Source organism: Chlorocebus sabaeus, chromosome 6 (assembly GCF_047675955.1).
Source record: "Chlorocebus sabaeus isolate Y175 chromosome 6, mChlSab1.0.hap1, whole genome shotgun sequence".
Lineage (NCBI taxonomy): Eukaryota > Metazoa > Chordata > Mammalia > Primates > Cercopithecidae > Chlorocebus > Chlorocebus sabaeus.
Window position 1 is genome coordinate 7,758,905 of NC_132909.1, and position 19,639 is coordinate 7,778,543.

Below are 19,639 nucleotides of genomic sequence, written 5' to 3' on the forward strand. Positions count from 1 at the left end.
GGGTAATGGGGAAAGGAGGGTTGTCAGGGGACGCCGAGGATGACAGAGATGGGAGTTGCAGCTTTCAGGAATTGTCTGCCTTGAGTGCCTGGGAACGGACGGACTGGGAGGAGCAGGGGTGGGGAAAGGAACTGAAGACGTACACAGACGTTAGCCTGTCCCCTCCTGGTGTCCCTAGTCAAGAGTCGAGTCTACTTCCCCCTGGTCTGTGAACGTAGTTGAGTGTCCAGTATTTGGAGCCCTCATGAGGCTTCCAGAAGCCCCCTCCTCTTTAATGGGTGGGTGGAGACTCCAGACTCACAAATCCTCCCATAGATCCTGGTGGGGTCTGTGGAGGGCCATGAGGGAGTGCTGGCATCCAAGTTTCCCAGGGCCTGATGGAGTGTGGACCAGCCTGCTACTCTCAGCCCGATGCCTCTTCCCCTCCCATGGCCTCCAATCCTAAGTCTAATCCTGAGTCGCATCGCACATTCCTCCTTATTCCAGCCCCCTTTTCCCACAGCCCCCACCTTCTCCCACACTTCTGACCTCTGCAAAACAACAACAACAAAACGCTGATTTGGTCACTTAATACCATGCCTGGCTGCTGTCAAAAGCAGAAGGGAAAAGCAGGGTTGAGGGGAGAGTGTGGAGGATGGCTGACCGAGGTCCTTACCTAGCCCATAGTGCCTACCCAGCCCTCGCTGCTGCCTCCACCACCCCACTCCCAATTGCCCAGGAGCCTCATCCAGCCCCAGCCCTGTCCCTCACCTCAGGATTCGCTGCTTCTGCCTGGGGGTGCACCAGAATTCGGGGAAGGGGTAGGAAGCACCTATGTCTTTTCTCTGCCCTCTTGGATTCCATCAGAAGCTGAAGGACATGATGGATTGGGTGCAATGGAGAGCCCTGGGTCTGGGGAGTGAGGGCAACGACCTTCCTGGGCTGCAGGACAGGCCCCACTTCTGCAACTCTCTCTGCAGTGACGCAGTCCCAGCCAGGACGGGGGTTAGAGAGGGTGATGGTGGGTCTGAGAGAAAGGAACGGAGACCCAGAGAGAGGGGGACAGGGTCCCCAGGAAGTGGAGACAGACCTAGAAAGAGAGAGACCCAGAAGAAGGTGAAACATAGGAGGAATAGAGATCCAGGGAGGGGACAGAGGGAAAGTGAAGAGGCAGAAACTTAGAGGGAGAGAGAGAAGGACAGAGAGCCAGCAAGAGAAAGAGCAGAGACAGAGGAGAGAAAGAGACGGAAGAGGGGTAAATACACCAGAGATGGGGAGAATGGGGAGGGGAAAGAGGTTGTCAGAGAGAAAGGAGGAGATAGATTCAGATGAAAAGGCAAAAGACCCAGAGAGGAGGCAGGACAGAGCGGGTTGGGGAGAGGGAGTAGAGGACAAAGACACAAGACCCAGGGAGTGGGATACAGAGACCCAGGCAGAGAGGCACACTCCTGATAAAATGGTACAGAGACTAAGAGAAAGAGACTCTGGGGAGCTGGGGTGGGGGGCGGGGACTGAGACACCGAGGAGGAGAGACTGAGGCCTAGAGAGATGAGGAGTAAAGACACAGAAGGAGGGGGACGGAATCAGAGACCCAGGAGGGCAGATTTACAAACGAGGGGCCGGAGACTCAGACGGGTGGTAACAGAGACGGCGACACAAATACTCAAGAAGGGAGAAAAAGAGACGCCAAGAAACCTAGAAACGGGAGCGAGGGATGGGATGGGGTAGGGAGGCGATACGAACCAGCCGCCGCACCTGCAGCAGGAGGCGGTGGGCCAGAAACTGTGCGGCCCGAGGGCGCCCGCAGCCCCCTGACCCGACCCCTTCGCTCCCGCAGGCGCCGCCTTCCCCCTCCGCAGCCCCAGCCGCAGCCGCTGGCCCCGCCCCAGCCCCCTGAGCCGGCGCTCTGCCTCCCGGAGCCTAGGACCGCCCAGGGGGCGGGGACGGCCCGCTCCGAGGCGGTCCTCTTTTTCTGGCCCCGCCCCTCATCATTCTTCCCCAGGACCTGACCTCTCAGACTCCTAGCCCACCCCATATTTTATTGGTCCTGCCTATTGCCTCAGTCTTGACGGTGCTTCCTGGCGCTTTGGCCTGTCCCCTCTCCCGTCCTCTCTGCCCCCTTGCGTGTGCCCTCCTCACCAGTCCTCATCTACCGTTGGTCCTCCAATCTGCAGTCCGCCGCGGTGTAGCCTTCGTTAGAAGTTCTCGCCCCGCCCTTTGAGGACCCTGTGATCGTTAGGCAGTGCCCTCTCCCAGGTCCTCCGATCCCCAAGACTCCCCGTTCCAGGTGCCTCCCCTCCATCCAGCCCAGTAGCTTTGTACTCTTTGTAGTCTCATTGTTCCCCTGGGACCCACCTCTATCGTTCCTCTACCCTCCCTTAGGCCTGCCCTGCGCTCTCCTACCCTGGTTGCTTTCAAGCCCCTCACAGCCCCACTCCTCCCTTAGTCGCTCCTTCCTACCGCCCATTCAAGACTTTTTTTCCTTTTTTTTTTTTTTTTTTTTTTTGACACAGCGTCTCGCTCTGTCGCCCAGGCTGGAGTGCAGTGGTGCGATCTCGACTCACTGCAACCTCTGCTTACCAGGTTCAAGCGATTCTCCTGCCTCAACCTCCCGAGTAGCTGGGACTACAGGCACCCACCACCACGCCCGACTAATTTTTGTATTTTTTGTAGAGGTGGGGGTTCCGCCATTTTGGCCAGGCTGGTCTCGAACTCCTGACCTCAAATGATCCACCCACCTCAGCCTCGCAAAGTGCTGGGATTACAGGCGTAAGCCACTGCGCCCCGCCTCAAGACGTTTTCTACTTGTCGACCCCACTCACCTTCCTCATCCATCCGGACACTCATTCTCCCGGCCCAGCCCCGACTAACCAGGTCCACCTTGGAGCCTCAGCCCCGCCCCCTCTTTACCCGCCCTCTCCCTTGGGCCTGTCTAGGTCCTCTCGGGTTTCCAGGCCTCTCAAGTCTCCACGCCTATCACACCGAGTCTAAGTCTCTGTTTCCCTCCCTGTGTCCCCTTTCTTCCCCTTGCGCGGGAAAGTCCTCCATCTCTAGCTCCCGCCCCAGTGCAGTGTCATCTGGACTGTTTCTACTTTTTGCGGCCCTGTCTCTTGCAAGCAATGCGCCTCCTCACCAGGTCCTGCCTAACAGTGTTTTAGGTGAGGGCGTGCGATCTCTTTTGTTTCTCTCCGCCCCTTCCTCAGCCCAATCAGGACGGCCTCTCTCATGGTGGCCCCGCCCCTCCAGGCCAGTCGGGCATCTTTAAATAGCTTGGACGTGTCCCCTCCTCCGTCTAGCCCGCCCGCACTTTTTTCAGTTCAATCAGGTCTCTCTGTCATATCTAGCCCCGCCTTCCCCTAGCTCCCAGTGCAGCCGAACACAATCAGTAGTAACCGGTCCCGCCTCCTTTGACGCCCCGCCCCGCCCCTCCGCCCTGCTCTCTAAGAAAGAGCCAATCGCTGTGTCTCATTGGCGACCCGGCCTCGTCCAGCTGGGTTTCGTTAGAGTGCCCGCCCCACTCCTCCCGGCCACAGCCCCGCCCCACCTCCCCCAGGCCAATCAGTTTGGTTTGTCTCCCCTAAGCAACGCCCCCGTCACCTTGCTCCTCCTCCCACCCAATCCCGTCAGTCTCTCCCTCTGCGTCCCCGCCCCCTGCGTCCCCGCCCCTCTCGCCCCGCCCCCCGTCCAATGCTGAGCTCAGTCTGCGTCTCGTCCTTCCGCGGGCGCCAGGGGGCCAGCAAGCAGCAGCCGGCGCCACCGCCGCAGCCGCCCGAGTCCCCGCCGCCGCCACTGCTGCCGCCGCAGCAGCAGCAGCCTGCGCAGCCCGGCCCCGCCGCGTCCCCGGCGGGCCCCCCGGCACCCCGCGGGCCCGGGGGCCGGCGCGCCGAGCCATGCCCCGGGCTGCCGGCGGCGGCCATGGGGCGGCACGGCGGCGGCGGTGGCGACAGCGGCAAGATCGTGATCAACGTGGGCGGCGTGCGCCATGAGACGTACCGCTCGACGCTGCGCACCCTGCCGGGGACGCGGCTGGCCGGCCTGACGGAGCCCGAGGCGGCGGCACGCTTCGACTACGACCCGGGCGCCGACGAGTTCTTCTTTGACCGGCACCCGGGAGTCTTCGCGTACGTGCTCAACTACTACCGCACCGGCAAGCTGCACTGCCCGGCCGACGTGTGCGGGCCCCTGTTTGAGGAGGAGCTCGGCTTCTGGGGCATCGACGAGACCGACGTGGAGGCCTGCTGCTGGATGACCTACCGGCAGCACCGCGACGCCGAGGAGGCGCTCGACTCCTTCGAGGCGCCCGACCCAGCGGGCGCCGCCAACGCCGCCAACGCCGCGGGCGCCCACGACGGAGGCCTGGACGATGAGGCGGGCGCGGGCGGCGGCGGCCTGGACGGAGCGGGCGGCGAGCTCAAGCGCCTCTGCTTCCAGGACGCGGGCGGCGGCGCCGGGGGGCCGCCAGGGGGCGCGGGCGGCGCGGGCGGCACGTGGTGGCGCCGCTGGCAGCCCCGCGTGTGGGCGCTCTTCGAGGACCCCTACTCGTCGCGGGCTGCCAGGGTGAGCGCGCTCTCGGGGCCCCCATCTACCCCACCCCCGCCTCTCTAGGCGCCCTCAGTCTCCCAGGAGCGCCCCGGCTCCACCCCGCCAGGTCTCTCCAGGCTTCTCAGCCTCCTGGAAGCCTCTTCCTCAGTCGAGTCTCCTGGGCTCCTCCGAACACACCCCCCTCTCGCAGCCATCCCCCAGATCCTCCAAAGACGGATCTCCAACCTTCAGGCTCTTCCAGACCCCTCCAATGCCCCCCCACCCCGCCCCGCCGCCAAGACCAGCCTAGACCCTTAGACACTTCCTCCAGACCGTGAATCCCCCGTGCTTCTCTGAACAACCCGGTCCCCACCTTTCCTGGGCTCCTCCGAGACCCTCCCCAACCCTCATGTCTCCTGGGCCCCTGCAAATCTCTTCTCACTACTCTTGGTCACCGTCCAGCCCTCGGTTTCTTGGACCTTCCCCAAGCCCTTAGAAGACATCCCTTCTCAGCCCTCATATTCTCCTAAGCCCTGTGAACACTGTCCCCCACTTCCCCACCCTTCTCCCGACTCTCTAGGGCACCCTCTTCAACTCTCAGTCTCTCCCGGCACCTCCCTGATTCACCCCGTGGCCCCTCTCCCAGAAGACCGCTCTCTCCAAGTTTGAATCTCCTGATGATTTTTTCCACCCACTTCCTGCGGCATCTTCTGCTCTCAAAGTCTCAGAAAACTCCCCCCCCCCCCAATCTCACAGCATTCCGGACCCCTCTGAACCTTCACTTGTTCTTGCCTGGACATTTTCACCTTCCCCTCACTGCAATACTGAGTCTTGGGGCATCTTCTCCGCTGGAACCTCCGGGCTGCCTCTGTGTTCACTCTGTGTTCAACACTCTTCAACCCTCCACGCCAACTCCCATCCCAAGGACTTTCTCCATAAAGCTCCAGACTTCCCCCAAGACTTTCACACTCCTCCTCAGTGTCTCCAGAAGCATCCCATGCCCCCATCATATGCCTTTCCTCTCCAGAACCCTCACATGTCCTCCAGGATTGTTCTTCCTCCTCCATAGATCCTCGCAGCTTCTCCTCTCCATCATTTTAACTGCACAGTACACTCTCTGTCCCTCGGACTCCCCCCATCCAAAGCCCCCACGGCCCCTTTCCTAGTCTAAGTGACTTTCCCTGCTGCTCTAGAACTTTTTCTAACCTAAAACCCTAGGACGCCCCTCAAGTCATCAGCCCTAAAACTTTCATCTCAAAATAGCTTACAATTATTTCTACCTTGCCCTGGGATTCCTTCCACCTGCCCTCTTCCTTTCTCGAACCCCACCTGTGCAAAACCCAGAACCTAGCCCCTCAGTCTGTCCCTCTCCATCGAAGTGAACCAAAGAGCCTTCTTTCTCTCCAAATTACAGATTTTCCCTAAAGTTGTCTCCAACACTCCCAGAAAACTTTCCTCAAGCATCCATATACTTCCTAGGCTAAATGACTACCCTCCCCCTGGGTTCTCTCCTGAACCTCTTCCTCCTCCTAACTTCCTCCCTGTCCGGGGGACCCCAGAGGGAGAATGTGTTGGAAAAGGGGGGCAGTGCAAAATGGGAGCAATTGGAAATGGGGGAAATAAGAGCGATCCCAGGACCCCCTCTGGGGCTCCTGGGGACCCAAACACCCAGAGGAGCAGGTCTTGACCCCCTCCCCCCACCGTGCCGCGTCCTGAGCCTGGAAGGACGCGGAGCCGCAGTGCCGCATTTGCGCCGGGGGAGGGGGGGGCGCCTGGAGCCACCGCATAAAGTTTGGTCCCCAGAAAGCGCTGAGTTGGTGAGATTTGGGGTTGGATGGGGGGAGGTGGGGAAGAGGAGGTGCAGAAGGGACATGGCCCTAGATGCCCCCTCAAGACACTGAGCGGCTCCTTCCCCCATGGCCTGGGGCGCCCTTCTCTCCTGTGACCCCATTGAAGGGTGCTGAGGTGAGGGGCGGGATGAAGGTAGAGTTCTTCTGTGATGGTCAGGCTAGGTGTTCAGGACAGCTACGGGAGATACTCATTTACTCCACAAATGTGTTTTGGGTGTCCACAGTGTGCCGAGCCCTTTCCAGCCTCCCAGTGAGATGGCATGAGTTGGGAGCTGAGGCCAAAGCAAAGTGGAGGGTCCAACCCTACAGCCCCCTGCCCCCGCCCCCTTCCTCGTAATCACTCCTTTCCTTTTTACAGAGACTCCAGGCCCTCCTACCCCTTCTGCTTTTGACACACCCTGGAGTAAGGGGTTAAACCAGCCCGACGCCGTCCAGCCTCTGCAGCTGCGCACTGCGGCGGGTGCCCACCTTTTCCTGTGCCCTAGAAGGGAAGGAGTTAATTAGACTCCTGGCCCGCGGCCTCCCACCGGAAAGCAGCAACACTGCGGCTGCGCGTTGAATACTAGGCTCCGGCCCGGAACGGGTTAAGACGGCCCCGAGCTGCTGCGGCTGCGCACTGCGGCGGGGGAGCTGTCCGCGGTACTGGCCGCTGTGCGCCCCGCCCCCCGGCCCGGCCGGCCCGCCCCCACTGCGGTGCTGCAGCTAGCGCCGAGCGCCCGGCTCGGAGGGGGCGGGGAGGAACCAGGCATGCGCTTTGCGGAGGCCTCTGGCCTCTTAAACCACTGCAGAGAAGCGAAGGTGGGGGTGGGGGGAGTGCAGAGAGGATCTGCGCCGGCCCCCAGCCCACCCCAACGTCCAAGGTCCTCTCTGTGGCCCTGAAACTCTCCACCCCCTACTTCCCAGCTCTGCACCTCAGTGAAGTCAAGCCCAGAGTCCAACCCCTGTGGAGGAAGTGGGGTGCACAGAGGGAGTGGGGTGCACAGTGCTGGCCCTTGGCCCACCCCAAAGTCCAAGGTCCTCTCTGTGGTCCGACAGTAGCCTCCCTGGGCTCTGTGCCCCTGATTAGAAGCAAAACTCCCCATGCCCTCCCTCCTCCACTACCGACAGGATTAAAACCCTCTCTTTACTATAACACCTGTCTTCCTTCCCTCTCCAATGCACTCCTCTCCCCTCCCACCCCTCTGCGTATCTGATAAAGCCCATGACATCTCTAGGGGCCTGGCCCATTGCTTTCCTTCTCCGAGACGCTCACCCCACTCCCTCCTCTTCTAGGCCTTCATCAAAACCCACATCACTATGTAGCAGGACTCTGGTTATCTCCCATCTTGAAATGGCTCAGGACCCTTCACCCCTCATTCTCTGCCCCTTTGGCAAATGCCCTAACTTCTCTTTGGCCCTGGCTCTGCCTTCTCCCACAATGTCCAGGCCAATGACTCTCCCTTCCTCTGCAGGGCCCTAAACCCTGCCTGACTCTCCTTTTTTATCTCTTCTTCCATTTTTGCAGGCTTAACCCTTCAACCCCTTCTCCCTTAAGGGCCCTGACCCCCAGCTCCCCTCTGTGGCACCACCCCTGCCCTGTCCTCTCTGCGTGAGGCCTCGACCTTGCCCCCCAACTAACTGCTGCCTGCCTACCCTAACAACAGCTCAGGTCTTCTTACTGTGTTCCAGGCACTGCTCCAAGCACTGTGTTTGGAGCCAAGTCCTTCGTACACTCATCTAATTTAATCCTCACAGCAATCCCACTACAAACTTCTGGTTCAGAAAGCTCAATCTCCATGCCCAGTTTTGACAGGTTAAAAGCCAGATTCATATCCAGGCTCTCTGACTCTTAACTACCTCATGATTCTGCCTCCCTGCCCACCTTTTCCCCTTCCCCTCTGCTCAGTGCCAAGCTGAACCCTAAAGCCTCCGAGACACACAGGATGTGTGATCTTAGGCCCTGTGGCTCCCGTCCTACAGCAGAATCCATGGACCCTGCTGGGGAGCCTTGAAATAGGACACAGGGAACAGGAGGGTGGGGGGAGGTGGTCTAGGAAACAGCAAGGGGCCAGAAATGTTTCCAAGGAAAGAAGCTGCCCATCTGCTGCGTCTGCTGGGGCCAGCTCGTCTCCAACTGCCTCTGTTCCTTTCTCTCCCCTTTTGCTAGCTTTAGAGGGGAGAATGGGATCCTGGAAGTGATGGAGCCACAGGGCTGAGACACCTGGATTTTGCCCAGAGTTTGGGCCCAGGAGGCTGGGGAAGGGGGCACTGGAAGGGTCTTCTGGATGTTATGGCCAACCCGATGCCTAGGTCACCTCTTCCTCTCTCTCCCTCCCTGCCCTGCAGTATGTGGCCTTCGCCTCCCTCTTCTTCATCCTCATCTCCATCACCACCTTCTGCCTGGAAACCCATGAGGGCTTCATCCATATCAGCAACAAGACGGTGACCCAGGCCTCCCCGATCCCCGGGGCACCTCCGGAGAACATCACCAATGTGGAGGTGGAGACGGAGCCCTTCCTGACCTACGTGGAGGGGGTGTGCGTGGTCTGGTTCACCTTCGAGTTCCTCATGCGCATCACCTTCTGCCCAGACAAGGTGGAGTTTCTTAAAAGCAGCCTCAACATCATTGACTGTGTGGCCATCCTGCCCTTCTATCTCGAGGTGGGCCTCTCGGGCCTCAGCTCCAAGGCCGCCAAAGACGTGCTGGGCTTCCTGCGTGTGGTCCGCTTCGTCCGCATCCTGCGCATCTTCAAGCTGACCCGGCACTTCGTGGGACTGCGGGTGCTGGGACACACGCTCCGCGCCAGCACCAACGAGTTCCTGCTGCTCATCATCTTCCTGGCCCTAGGGGTGCTCATCTTCGCCACCATGATTTACTACGCTGAGCGCATCGGCGCTGACCCCGATGACATCCTGGGCTCCAACCACACCTACTTCAAGAACATCCCCATTGGCTTCTGGTGGGCCGTGGTCACCATGACGACCCTGGGCTATGGAGACATGTACCCCAAGACATGGTCGGGGATGCTGGTTGGGGCACTGTGTGCCCTGGCGGGGGTGCTGACCATCGCCATGCCCGTGCCCGTCATTGTCAACAACTTTGGCATGTACTATTCGCTGGCCATGGCCAAGCAGAAGCTGCCCAAGAAGAAGAACAAACACATCCCCCGGCCCCCGCAACCAGGCTCACCCAACTACTGCAAGCCTGACCCACCCCCGCCACCCCCGCCCCACCCGCACCATGGCAGCGGGGGCATCAGCCCGCCGCCACCCATCACCCCACCCTCCATGGGGGTGACTGTGGCCGGGGCCTACCCAGCGGGGCCCCACACGCACCCCGGGCTGCTCAGGGGGGGAGCGGGTGGGCTGGGGATCATGGGGCTGCCTCCTCTGCCGGCCCCCGGTGAGCCTTGCCCGTTGGCTCAGGAGGAGGTGATTGAGATCAACCGGGCAGGTGAGCCTGGGCGTCAGGGGTCGGGGACACAGGTGGAGACCCGGGGAGGACTGGGGAGGTAGCTGCCGGGGTTCAGAGAGCCTGGGGTGGTTGGCATCAAAGAGGTGAGGGAGAAAAAAGCCAACAGCAGGAGCTCAGGCCAAGGAGGCACAGATAATCACACAGAGACATAGGTTTCATGTGAAAGAGTTTTGAGGAGAAACAGATTTGCAAGGTATTCAGAGGGGCTGGCGAGGCAGAGGCAGTGTCAGAGTGTACTCTCCGCTGTACAGAGAGAGGGACCCGGAGGAGAGGGGCTCAGAGAGAGGGTCTCACGTGAACCACAGGCAGACCCAAGGCAGAACCCCAGGGATGGTGGCAGCATCTGAGCATTCGGGAGACAGCCCTGAGGGAAGAGAGACTGAAGCCGATATGGTTTGAGACGGAGAGTCAGAAACCGAAACATTGTCATGGAGACCAGAGAAAGAGATGGGATGTAGATTTTGGGCGGAGGTGGGGGCGGTCAGCGGCAGAGTTTGGGTTCTAATGACAGCAAGCTCAAGAGGCGGACAGACTTCAAAACAGAGAGTCAGGCCAGGGCACAGCCCCCAGGGCAGAATGGAAACCAGGGCCTGGTCAGTCAGCTTTGCTGCTGGCAGCCTGGGAGAGTCCCGGAGAGCGATCCAGAGAGGTGCTGCTCAGAGGAAGAGATGAGGGAGAAGAAAGTTCCCTGTGGTTCTGTGTGTGTTCCTCCCCCAGGGGGTGTCTATGCCTCAGAGGCAGTGGCTTGGGAGTTTGGGAGGAAGGAGAGGCTGGCGGCTCCCGCTGCATCGCCCCGCCTTAAGTAGGTCAAGAAAGGGAGCTGGGCCACCTGGCCCCCATCTTGCTCCCTCAGCCGCTGACCCAGTTTCACACCAATTAAAAATAGCCGGAGTCAGAGCCTAGGGGACCCCCACGTCCCACCTCCCATCTCTCACCTTCCCCAGCCCTTCCCCTTGGTGCCCTTCCCAGAGCCCAGCACTGCTCCCTAAACAGCCACTTCCTAGCCTGCCACATCTTCTCCAGTCATCCCTCCACCCCTACCCCTACCCCAGCCAAGCCCCCCGAAGTTCGCTCCAGCCAACCACCCCTCAGCACTGCCTCATCTCCCCAACACCAAGCTTGCTTCATCCACAACCATCTCTTTTTTTTTTTTTTTTCTTTTTCCAAGACAAGGTCTCACTCTGTCTCCCAGGCTGGAGTGCAGTGGCAACATCGTGGCTCACTGCAACCTCCGCCTCCCGGGTTCAAGTGATTCACCTACCTCAGCCTCCGGAGTAGCTGGGAATACAGGCGCCCGCCACTGTGCCTGGCTAATTTTTGTATTTTTAATAGAGACGGGGTTTCACCATGTTGGCCAGGATGGTCTCGAACTCCTAACCTTAAGTGATCTACCCACCTCGGCCTCCCAAAGTGCTAGGATTACAGATGATGCCACCACGCCTGGCATCTTTTATCTTTTTTGGAGACAGGGTCTCACTCTATCACCCAGGCTGAAGCAGTGAAACTATCATGGCTCACGGCAGGCTGATCTCCCAGGTTCCAGTGATCCTCCTGCCTCAGCCTCCAGAGTAGCTGGGACTATAGGCGTGTACTACTATACCCAGCTAATTTTTCTATTTTTTGTAGAGATGGGGTTTTGCTATGTTGCCAGGGCTGGTCTCAAACTCATGGCCTCAAGCAATTCTCCCTCCTCAGCCTCACAAAGTGCTGGGATTATAGGCATGAGTCACTGTGCCCAGCTCCAGACCATATCTTTAAACAGCACCCCACCCCAGTCCTGCCCTTCCTGGCACCCCACACCTGGCACCACCACCACACCCCAGCTCTCAACACCTCCCTACACCACCAGAATCTGTCCAGCTCCCTGTCCAGACCACCCTTCCCGACTGCAGTTGTCCTTCCCAGCACTCAACACCCTCCCCTATGATCACCCCCCAGCCACACCTTGGCACCCTCTCCCAGCTGTGCCCCCTGCCACCCTCCTGGCCACTCCTTCCCATCACCCTGCCCTTGAATCTCCACTTCCAGTGCCAAACATCCTCCGGTGCTCCCAGCATCTGCTCCGCGCAGACATCTCGCCCCACGACGTGTCCACCGCACCTCACACTCTCCTTTGTTTCTGTCTGACCCCCTCGGCGTGCAGATCCTCGCCCCAATGGGGATCCGGCAGCAGCTGCACTTGCCCACGAGGACTGCCCAGCCATTGACCAGCCCGCCATGTCCCCGGAAGACAAGAGCCCCATCACTCCTGGAAGCCGTGGCCGCTACAGCCGGGATCGAGCCTGCTTCCTTCTCACCGACTATGCCCCTTCCCCTGACGGCTCCATCCGAAAAGGTGAGGTGTCCCCCCACTGGCCCCCTGGGACCCTCCCTCTCTCTCCCCTGCCCAGGGGAGGGAGGAGAGGGGGATGGGGGGAGGAGGCGCTGGACTTCCCTTCCCTTGACCCCAAACCGCCTCCATCCCAGATCTTCCCTGTACCCCCCGCCCCAAGTTTCCTCACCACTGACCCTTCACCTGTCTATTCCATGTCCATCCCCCCAACCCTCTGGCCTCTCCCCTACCCCCAGCCACTGGTGCTCCCCCACTGCCCCCCCAAGACTGGCGTAAGCCAGGCCCCCCAAGCTTCTTGCCCGACCTCAACGCCAACGCCGCGGCCTGGATATCCCCCTAGTGGACGAACCCCCTCCCCCGGGGTAAGTAACCCCCACCCTCTGATCCCCCGACCCCCAGACTCCCCACTCCTGCCCGACTAACCCCTCTGAGCACATCCAGCCCCCACTGACCGAGACTCCGGCCCCTCACTGCAAGCAGCTGCACCCAGTTAACCCCCAGCTCCTGACACTGACCCCACACCCACCTACCCAGGACTCACCCTGCTCCTCACTAACCCCTGAACTAACCCAACCCTGCCTCCCATACCGCACCTACCCTCACGACTGACCCCCTCCTCACCCCCATCACCATCTCTGCCTCCCTCCTTGGCCCCAGGTTTTTTTTTTTTTTTTAATTCAATCAGGAAAACGGGGGGGTGGGGGGCATACCCAGAACACTTCTGGGTACAGAATGGGGAGAGAAAGGCTTAGCTATCCGTCCATGGCTCTGTGAATTCAGCCAGCGCTTAGACAGCACCCACGCGTCCTAGGTACTGGGCATGGGGAGTTCAACCATGAACAAAATCCATGCCCCCAGGAGCTTCCGCTTTGGAGCAGGAGGCAGACGCAGACCTAGAAAGTCACGGTTTGAGGCGATATGTGCTAAAATGGAGGGAGCACAGACAGTAACAGGAACACTAGAAACTCCCGGGGGTGGGGCCGGGCATCAGGGAAGACTCGGTATCTGCAAAGGGGCCTTAAGGTTGAGCAGCAGTTCTGGCCACATGCAGAGGAAGCAATCCCGTCGACAGGAATGGTTGGAGGGAACTGCAGGACAGAACCTAGGAGACTAGACCCTGGAGGGAGGATTCTCAGGTAGACATGAGGCAGGCGCCAGGCTGAGAGGCTGCAGCCTTGTCTAGGGGCCTGGGGAGGAGGCAGGTGAGCTGGAAGGGGCAGCTCTGGGGTCTTGTGAGGATGGACTGGAGGTGGGAGGCTGGAAGTCAGGAGGCTGGAGAGGAGGCTGAGGTGACAGGTGGAAGCCTGAGCTGGGGCCAAGGCTGTGAGGATGGAGAGGAAGGGACGAGGCAGAGAGAGTCAGGGGTCCGGAATCAGAAGGGATAGGCTGGGGGCTGCCAGCCATGCAGAAGTAAGGGGGATAGAGGGTGGTGCTATTTAGTAGAGGAATCATTCAGCAAACATCGCCAAGTTCCTAGCATCACCACATGCTAGGAATTTAACATATATTATTTAATCCTCATAACAACTCGAGCCAACTCCTAGCTCCTTTCATTCATGTATTCAATCCATTCATTCACTGTTTCAGCAACTGATTCTTTTTTTTTTTTTTTTTTTTTTTTTTTTTTTTTTTTTTTGAGCGTGTCTTGCTCTGTCACCCAGGCTGGAGTGCAATGGTGCAATCTCGGCTCACTGCAACCTCTCCCTCTTGGATTCAAGCAATGGGGTCTTGCTATGTTGGCCAGGTTGGTCTTGAACTCCTGGGCTCAAGCAATCCTCCTGCCTTGGCCTCCCAAAGGGCTAAGATTACAGGTGTGAGCCACCACCCATGGCCACAACTGATTCTTGAGAACACAGTTGCAGGCACTACAGATTTGGGATTACACAAAGCATGAATCTGCCATCACAGTTTACAATCTCTAGATTGTAAGGGGTCAGCAAACTCACTCCAGCCTGAGGGCCGGATCTTTCAGCCATCTGTTTTTGTAAATAAAGCTTTATTGGAACACAACCATGTGAAGCTACGACAGCAGAGTGGAATAATTGGGACAGAGACTATACAGCCCCCATGCCAAAGAGATTTACTATGTGGCCTTTTATAGGAAAAGTTTCCAGCCCCTCATAGGAGGAAGCAGAACATAAACAATTAAGGCTGGGTGGGGTGGCTCACGTCTGTAATCCCAGCACTTTGGGAGGCCGAGGAGAGTGGATCACTTGAGGTCAGGAGTTCGAGACCAGCCTGGTCAACATGGTGAAACCCCATCTCTACTAAAAGTACAAAAATTAACCGGGCGTGGTGGTGCAGGCCTGTAGTCCCAGCTTCTCAGGAGGCTGAGGCAGGAGAATCACTTGAACCAGGGAGGTAGAGGTTGCAGTGAGCCAAGATCATGCCACTGCACTCCAGTCCGGGCTACAGACAGAGTGAGACTCCCTCTCAAAAAAAAAAAAAGAAAAGAAAAGAAAAGAAAAGAAACAATTAAGATAAAGATAAAAGAACAAGACTATTACTCTGGCCACTTCAGTTAAGGAGGTGTAGCAGGGCACAGTGGCTGCCGCCTATAACCCCAGCACTTTGGGAGGCCAACGTGGGAGTATTGTTTGAGCCCAGGAATTTGAGCCCGGCCTGGGCAACACAGCAAGACCATTTCCTCAAAAACAAAACACTTAGGTGTGGTGGTGCATGCCTTTGGACCCAGCTACTTGGGAGGCTGAGGTGGGAGGATTGTCAGAGCCCAGGAGTCTGGGAGGCTGCATTGAGCCATGGTTGTGCCATGGTGCTCCAGCCTGGGGGTACAGAGTAAGACCCTGTCTCTGGGGAAGAAAAGGAGTTCTGCAAAGGACTTTTTGAGGAGGTGACAGAACCTGGAGGGTGAAAAGGGCCAGGCAGGCAGAAGGAACAGCAAGTGCACAGACCCTGAGCTTCCCCGCGGGAGGGGGTGGAGGATGAGCTCTGCTTGTTCAAGGGACAGCAAGGAGCACAGTGAGGCTGATCCCAGCGGCCGACGGGAGAGGGCTGCTGGAGTCCAGGGAGAAAGATCAGGACGGGTGTTCCGCCATGGTGAGGAGGCGGGATTTTATCTTAGATGGGAAGGGAAGCCGTCTGAAGGTATGTGATTCATCACCTGTTCATTCAACAACTGTCTATGGAATCTTCGTTAGAAATGCAGAGACACATCCTAAAGAATCCCTGTCCACAGCCTAAGGCGATGCCGTAGGGGAACTTGGGGGGCCTCACCTAAACCCCTGTGTTTCACAGAGGGAAGGCCAAGACCAACCCACCACCCCAGGCCACAGAGCACAAGGGCTGAGACCCCAGGCTTCCAGACTCCTAGTCCAGAGTGGGGACTGTCTGGTTCCTCTTGTTCCATACCCCCCACCTCTCCTTTTTGCAACCCCACCCCCCATCATTGTCCATTTCCATCTCATTACCCCCCCCACTCCCCTCCCTGCTCCTATCTAACTCCTCCCCCTGCTTGCACCCACTCCCAGTCCTTTACCTCCCTTTGTTCCCCACCCCCAGGTCTGGAGGGGCCCCTGTGGGATTGTGGGGGAGGGGGTGTGGGGAGGGTGTGGGCCTATGGGTGAGGGAGGGAGGATTGGGGTGGGGGTGGCTGGGTGGGGGAGGTTCCTGCTTCTCTTGCCTATGATGCCAAAATCCATTCATTGAACTCAAATCATGGCTGGAGCTGATGGGGTTGGCTGAAGCCTCTACCCCTGGTGCCCTGGATCCTTCCCCCTCCAGCCCTCTCGAAGCCTTTTCCTTGCTGTCCTTCAGCCCCACAACCCTCCCTCCCACAATACCCCTTTGACCTATTGTCCCCCATGCTCCTTCCCCCAAGAGTCTCTCCCACCACAACCTTTCCTTCACAACCTTTTTGTTTTTTTTTTTTGAAATGGGGTCTCGCTCTGTCGCCCAGGCTGGAGTGCAGTGGCGCAATCTTGGCTCACTGCAGCCTCTGCTTCCTGGGTTCAAGTGATTCTCCTGCATCAGCCTCCAGAGTAGCTGGAATTACAGGTGCCTGCCACCATGCCCGGCTAACTTTTGTGTTTTTAGAAGGGATGGGGTTTTGTTGGCCAGGCTGGTCTCGAACTCCTGGACTCAAGTGATCCGCCTGCTTTGGCCTCCCAAAGTGCTGGGATTACAGGTGTGAGCCACCGCGCCAGGCTTCTTCCCTCTGTAATTGTCCCCTACAGCCCTCCCAAGACCTCCTTCCCTCCAGGCTTGTCCTCCACCATGCTCCTCCCTCCTACGTCTGCCCTCACCTGATCACTGGCTCCCACTCCTCCCCAGCACTCTCCCTCCTCCCATCCTTCCCCCTCCCCTCCCCTAGCCACCCCGGAAGCTCCTTTCATATTTGATGTCTCAGCCGCCCCCCCCATTTCACTGCTCCCCTCCCCCGGAAAACACCAGAGAGGAGGAAGAGATCCCGGCGGCGTTTCTCCGTCCCCCCAACAGTGAGGCTGTGTTGGGGGGTTTCCCCTGGCCATCCTCTCTCCACCCCCGTGACTCTGTGTATTTCTGTCCCCAGCTCTTGTCACCGCCTGAGACCTCGCGAGACCCTCGGTCCCCCCCTTTCCCTTCCCCCCAGGTTAGCAATTGGGAATGGCTGGGAGGGGGTGTCCCCAAGACACCGGGCTTCAAATCTACCCCCAATCCCTCTCTGCTATGGTCAAGACACCTTTGCCCAGACAGCCCCCTTAGCATTGCCTGGAAAAGCCACAGAACTCCCTGCCGGGCTGCAGAACCCTGCAGGCAGACCCAGGCTTTGTAGAAGCCGCACACACTGCTGCTGGATCTTGAGTCCCATTAGCTGTGAGTCGCCCGTGAGGGCCTTCCCGCACCCGTCAGAAGCCCAGAGCCTTCTTGGACCTTTTAAAGATGTCCCTCTCCCCAGCACCGCTCCCAGCGCTCCCCCTCGTCCTTAGAATCTTCTGGAGGAGCCTCCCTCCCCCCATCCCCCCCACTGCTCCTGGCTCCAGGAGTTCTCATCTGATTCCCCAAGGGCACTGCCAGCTTCGCTCCACTCAGCCCCCTCGCAGACCCCACCCCCTGCCTGCCCTCTTTCCTTACAACTAGGTCAGCCCCCAGCCCTGCCACAGCGGCCGCACCGTTCCCTGCCCTCTCCGCTGGCTGCTCCCACGTGCATTCCACCCAGCCCCTCCCCACGCCCCTGCCGCCCACCATCCCGCCTCGCTGCCCCCAGCCTTTTGCCTGAGATGAGGGGACCAATGGAGGGGGGAAGGGGGCGGACTGTGGTGGGAATGGGGCGGGGGAGGCTCTGTGGGCACCAACCTGCCTCCTAATCCGGAGTCTCTCCCCCCTCCCCGATGTCTCCACCTTTCTCATCGATGTTGACTGACTCCCCGATTTGTTCACTTTCTCTCTCCATCTCCTTGGTCCATCTCTGTCCATCTCTTGTCTCTTGCCATCCGTCCTTTGTGTCTCTGTGTCTGCCTGTCTCTGTCTCTCTTGCCTTCTTTGTCTCTCTGGGTATCTCTTGTCCTCTCCTTCCATTTCTCTCTCTCTCTCTCTCTTTCTCCCTGCCTTGGGTCTCTCTATCGGACCCTTCCCTGCACCCTCATCTTCGTGCTCCCCCCCTGTTTCTGCACACCTCCCCACCCCCCCAGGTTACGAGAAATCCCGCAGCCTGAGCAGCATCGCGGGCCTGAGCGGGGTGTCCCTGCGCCTCGCGCCCCTTGCCACCCCCCCTGGCTCTCCCCGGGCCGCCCGCCGCGCTCCCCCGACCCTGCCCTCCATCCTCTAGCGCTCCCCTCCCCCCTGTGGGGGGACTCGGGGGTGACCAGGAAGAAGGTCAAAGGAGCTGGGGGTGGGGGGTGGGGAAAAGGGTTTTTTTAAAAAAATCAAAAAGTCATTAATAATATGCAACCGAGATGACGATGCCAGCAGACACCCCCGGGCCCCTCACCCCCAACCTGGGCCCCCAGGATGGAGAGAGGGGCCACAGCCCGTCCCCCCAACTCTTCCCCCCGCAAAAAAAAAGCCTTCTCAGGTCTCCACGAGCCATAGGACATCCCCCCTCCCATCAACTTGTGTAAATAAGTCCAAATTATGCCAGTTACATCTTGGGGCACCTCCCCCCACACACTGCATGCCTTCCCTAACCTGGAGCCCCCACTCCAAAGTCCACCTCAGCAATAAGCCGCCAGGGGCCGCATGCGCCGGTTTGAGGGGCAGGCAGTCTGGGAAGGGGGCTGGCACCTCCCAGGGGTTGGGCTGGCCTTTAAGGTCTCCAGCCTTCCCAACCTTCACCCCCGGAGGACAACCAACCCTGTGTGTTGATTAGGAGAAAACAAACCAGAAACTAGAAACAATGTAGGGGAAGGAGGAACAGTTACCCAAGCCCCAAATCGAAGTTGAGCTCAGATGGTGGGAGGGCGGGGCGGGCTTCGGACCTGCTCCCTCAGCTTTTAGGAGGATTCCTCTGGTGAATTTCACCCTCTCATCCACCCCTTCCCCCAGGGACCTGCTCGCCTCTATTCTTGCTGCATGGACTCAGACCTTCTATCCCAGAATTCCTGGGATGATCTGGCCCTAGCACACGAAATTCCCCAACTATCCCCCTCCATTCCCAGGACATGAGACCTGCACCCAGAATTCTGAGACTGACCCTGGCACCCCACATCTCCCAATCCCCACACACTCCTGCGACTTAACCTCTGCACACAGAGGCTCCCCGCACCACCCGCCCCCCCCCACTCCCGCCACCCTAAACACCCCCACCAAATTCCCTGAACTGCATCCCAGCACTTCTCCAACCTCCAAGACTTGACCTAGCTCTTTTCAGCTCAAATTCAGCCTTTGGGATGCTCCAAATCCTTCCCACAACTGACATTTCCTGGACACCCCCAAATCCTCAGGCCTGTCCCCCACCCACACCCCCAAAGCCCTAACAGACTTGTCCAGCCCAGGTTCCCTTGACGCTAGAACTTCCAAGATAGGCACAACCTGTCTGCAATTCCAGGGAACCAGACCCTCCCAGGCACCCTCTTTGTCTTATGCCTAACCCTGAGTCCCCTCCCTGAGATGGTGCCCCAAAGGTACCCTCTTCACAGACACCAGTGTTTCCCAGAGGGTCGTATTTGTACCCTTGGTGGTGTGCTGAGGTTTGAGGCAGTATGAGGACAAACACTCGTTTTAAAAGTTTTGTTTCTAATATGCATTTTGTACAGAAGCCGGTAAGTGCAGGCATCGCTGCTTGGCTAGGACACGGTTTATTTAGGTTTAGAGTGTTTCCATCTAAAGTAGTCCACAAACGATCACAGAGGCTGTTCCCGAAGGGAGGGACACTGGCATATCAGAAGATTGGGAACCGACAACATACCCAACTCGGCTGGGATCCCAGCCCCCCTTCCCCAGCGGTCCTCGCCGCGTCGCGCTCGCGGGTGGAAGATCATTTCCCACCTCCCATCCTGGCTCAAGGATGCGCTACCTCCCCCAAGCCCAGAGACCACACCGGTCCCAGACTCCTTAGCGGACCCCTCT

The 19,639-nt window shown here is 58.9% G+C and overlaps 1 protein-coding gene and 1 long non-coding RNA gene across 9 annotated transcripts in view; one reads left to right on the plus strand and one right to left on the minus strand.

Moving 5' to 3' along the window:
- The window catches only part of LOC140711823 (uncharacterized), a 42,154-nt gene extending 39,687 nt beyond the window's left edge, over positions 1 to 2,467 (minus strand). For both annotated transcript variants that reach the window (XR_012093119.1, XR_012093118.1), the window contains exon 1: positions 751 to 2,467. This is a non-coding gene — a long non-coding RNA (uncharacterized lncRNA). The remainder of the gene's footprint in view (positions 1 to 750) is intronic.
- Positions 2,468 to 3,666: 1,199 nt separating this feature from the next.
- KCNC3 (potassium voltage-gated channel subfamily C member 3) lies at positions 3,667 to 18,612 on the plus strand. 7 transcript variants are annotated; one of them, XM_073016150.1, is made up of 5 exons: positions 3,667 to 4,536; positions 8,676 to 9,783; positions 11,948 to 12,498; positions 16,665 to 16,724; positions 17,764 to 17,891. In XM_073016150.1, exons 1-5 carry the CDS (start codon positions 3,667 to 3,669, stop codon positions 17,785 to 17,787), a joined length of 2,613 nt encoding a protein of 870 aa, XP_072872251.1. In that variant the 3' UTR covers positions 17,788 to 17,891. The 7 variants fall into 7 exon arrangements, with proteins under 7 accessions (XP_072872251.1, XP_037847905.1, XP_037847904.1 ...); XM_037991977.2 differs by having other exon boundaries at positions 11,948 to 12,139; positions 17,764 to 17,819; XM_037991976.2 differs by lacking the exon at positions 17,764 to 17,891 and having other exon boundaries at positions 11,948 to 12,139; positions 12,373 to 12,498; positions 16,665 to 16,772.
- The last annotated feature ends 1,027 nt before the right edge of the window (positions 18,613 to 19,639 follow it).

What these genes read in the sequence shown, in the direction of transcription:
- KCNC3 (XM_073016149.1), top strand. Translation starts at nt 3,667, where the DNA reads ATGCTGAGCTCAGTCTGCGTCTCGTCCTTCCGCGGGCGCCAGGGGGCC. An exon ending in ACTCGTCGCGGGCTGCCAGG is followed by an intron (nt 4,537 to 8,675) that starts GTGAGCGCGCTC and finishes CCTGCCCTGCAG; the next exon opens with TATGTGGCCTTCGCCTCCCT. An exon ending in GATTGAGATCAACCGGGCAG is followed by an intron (nt 9,784 to 11,947) that starts GTGAGCCTGGGC and finishes CTCGGCGTGCAG; the next exon opens with ATCCTCGCCCCAATGGGGAT.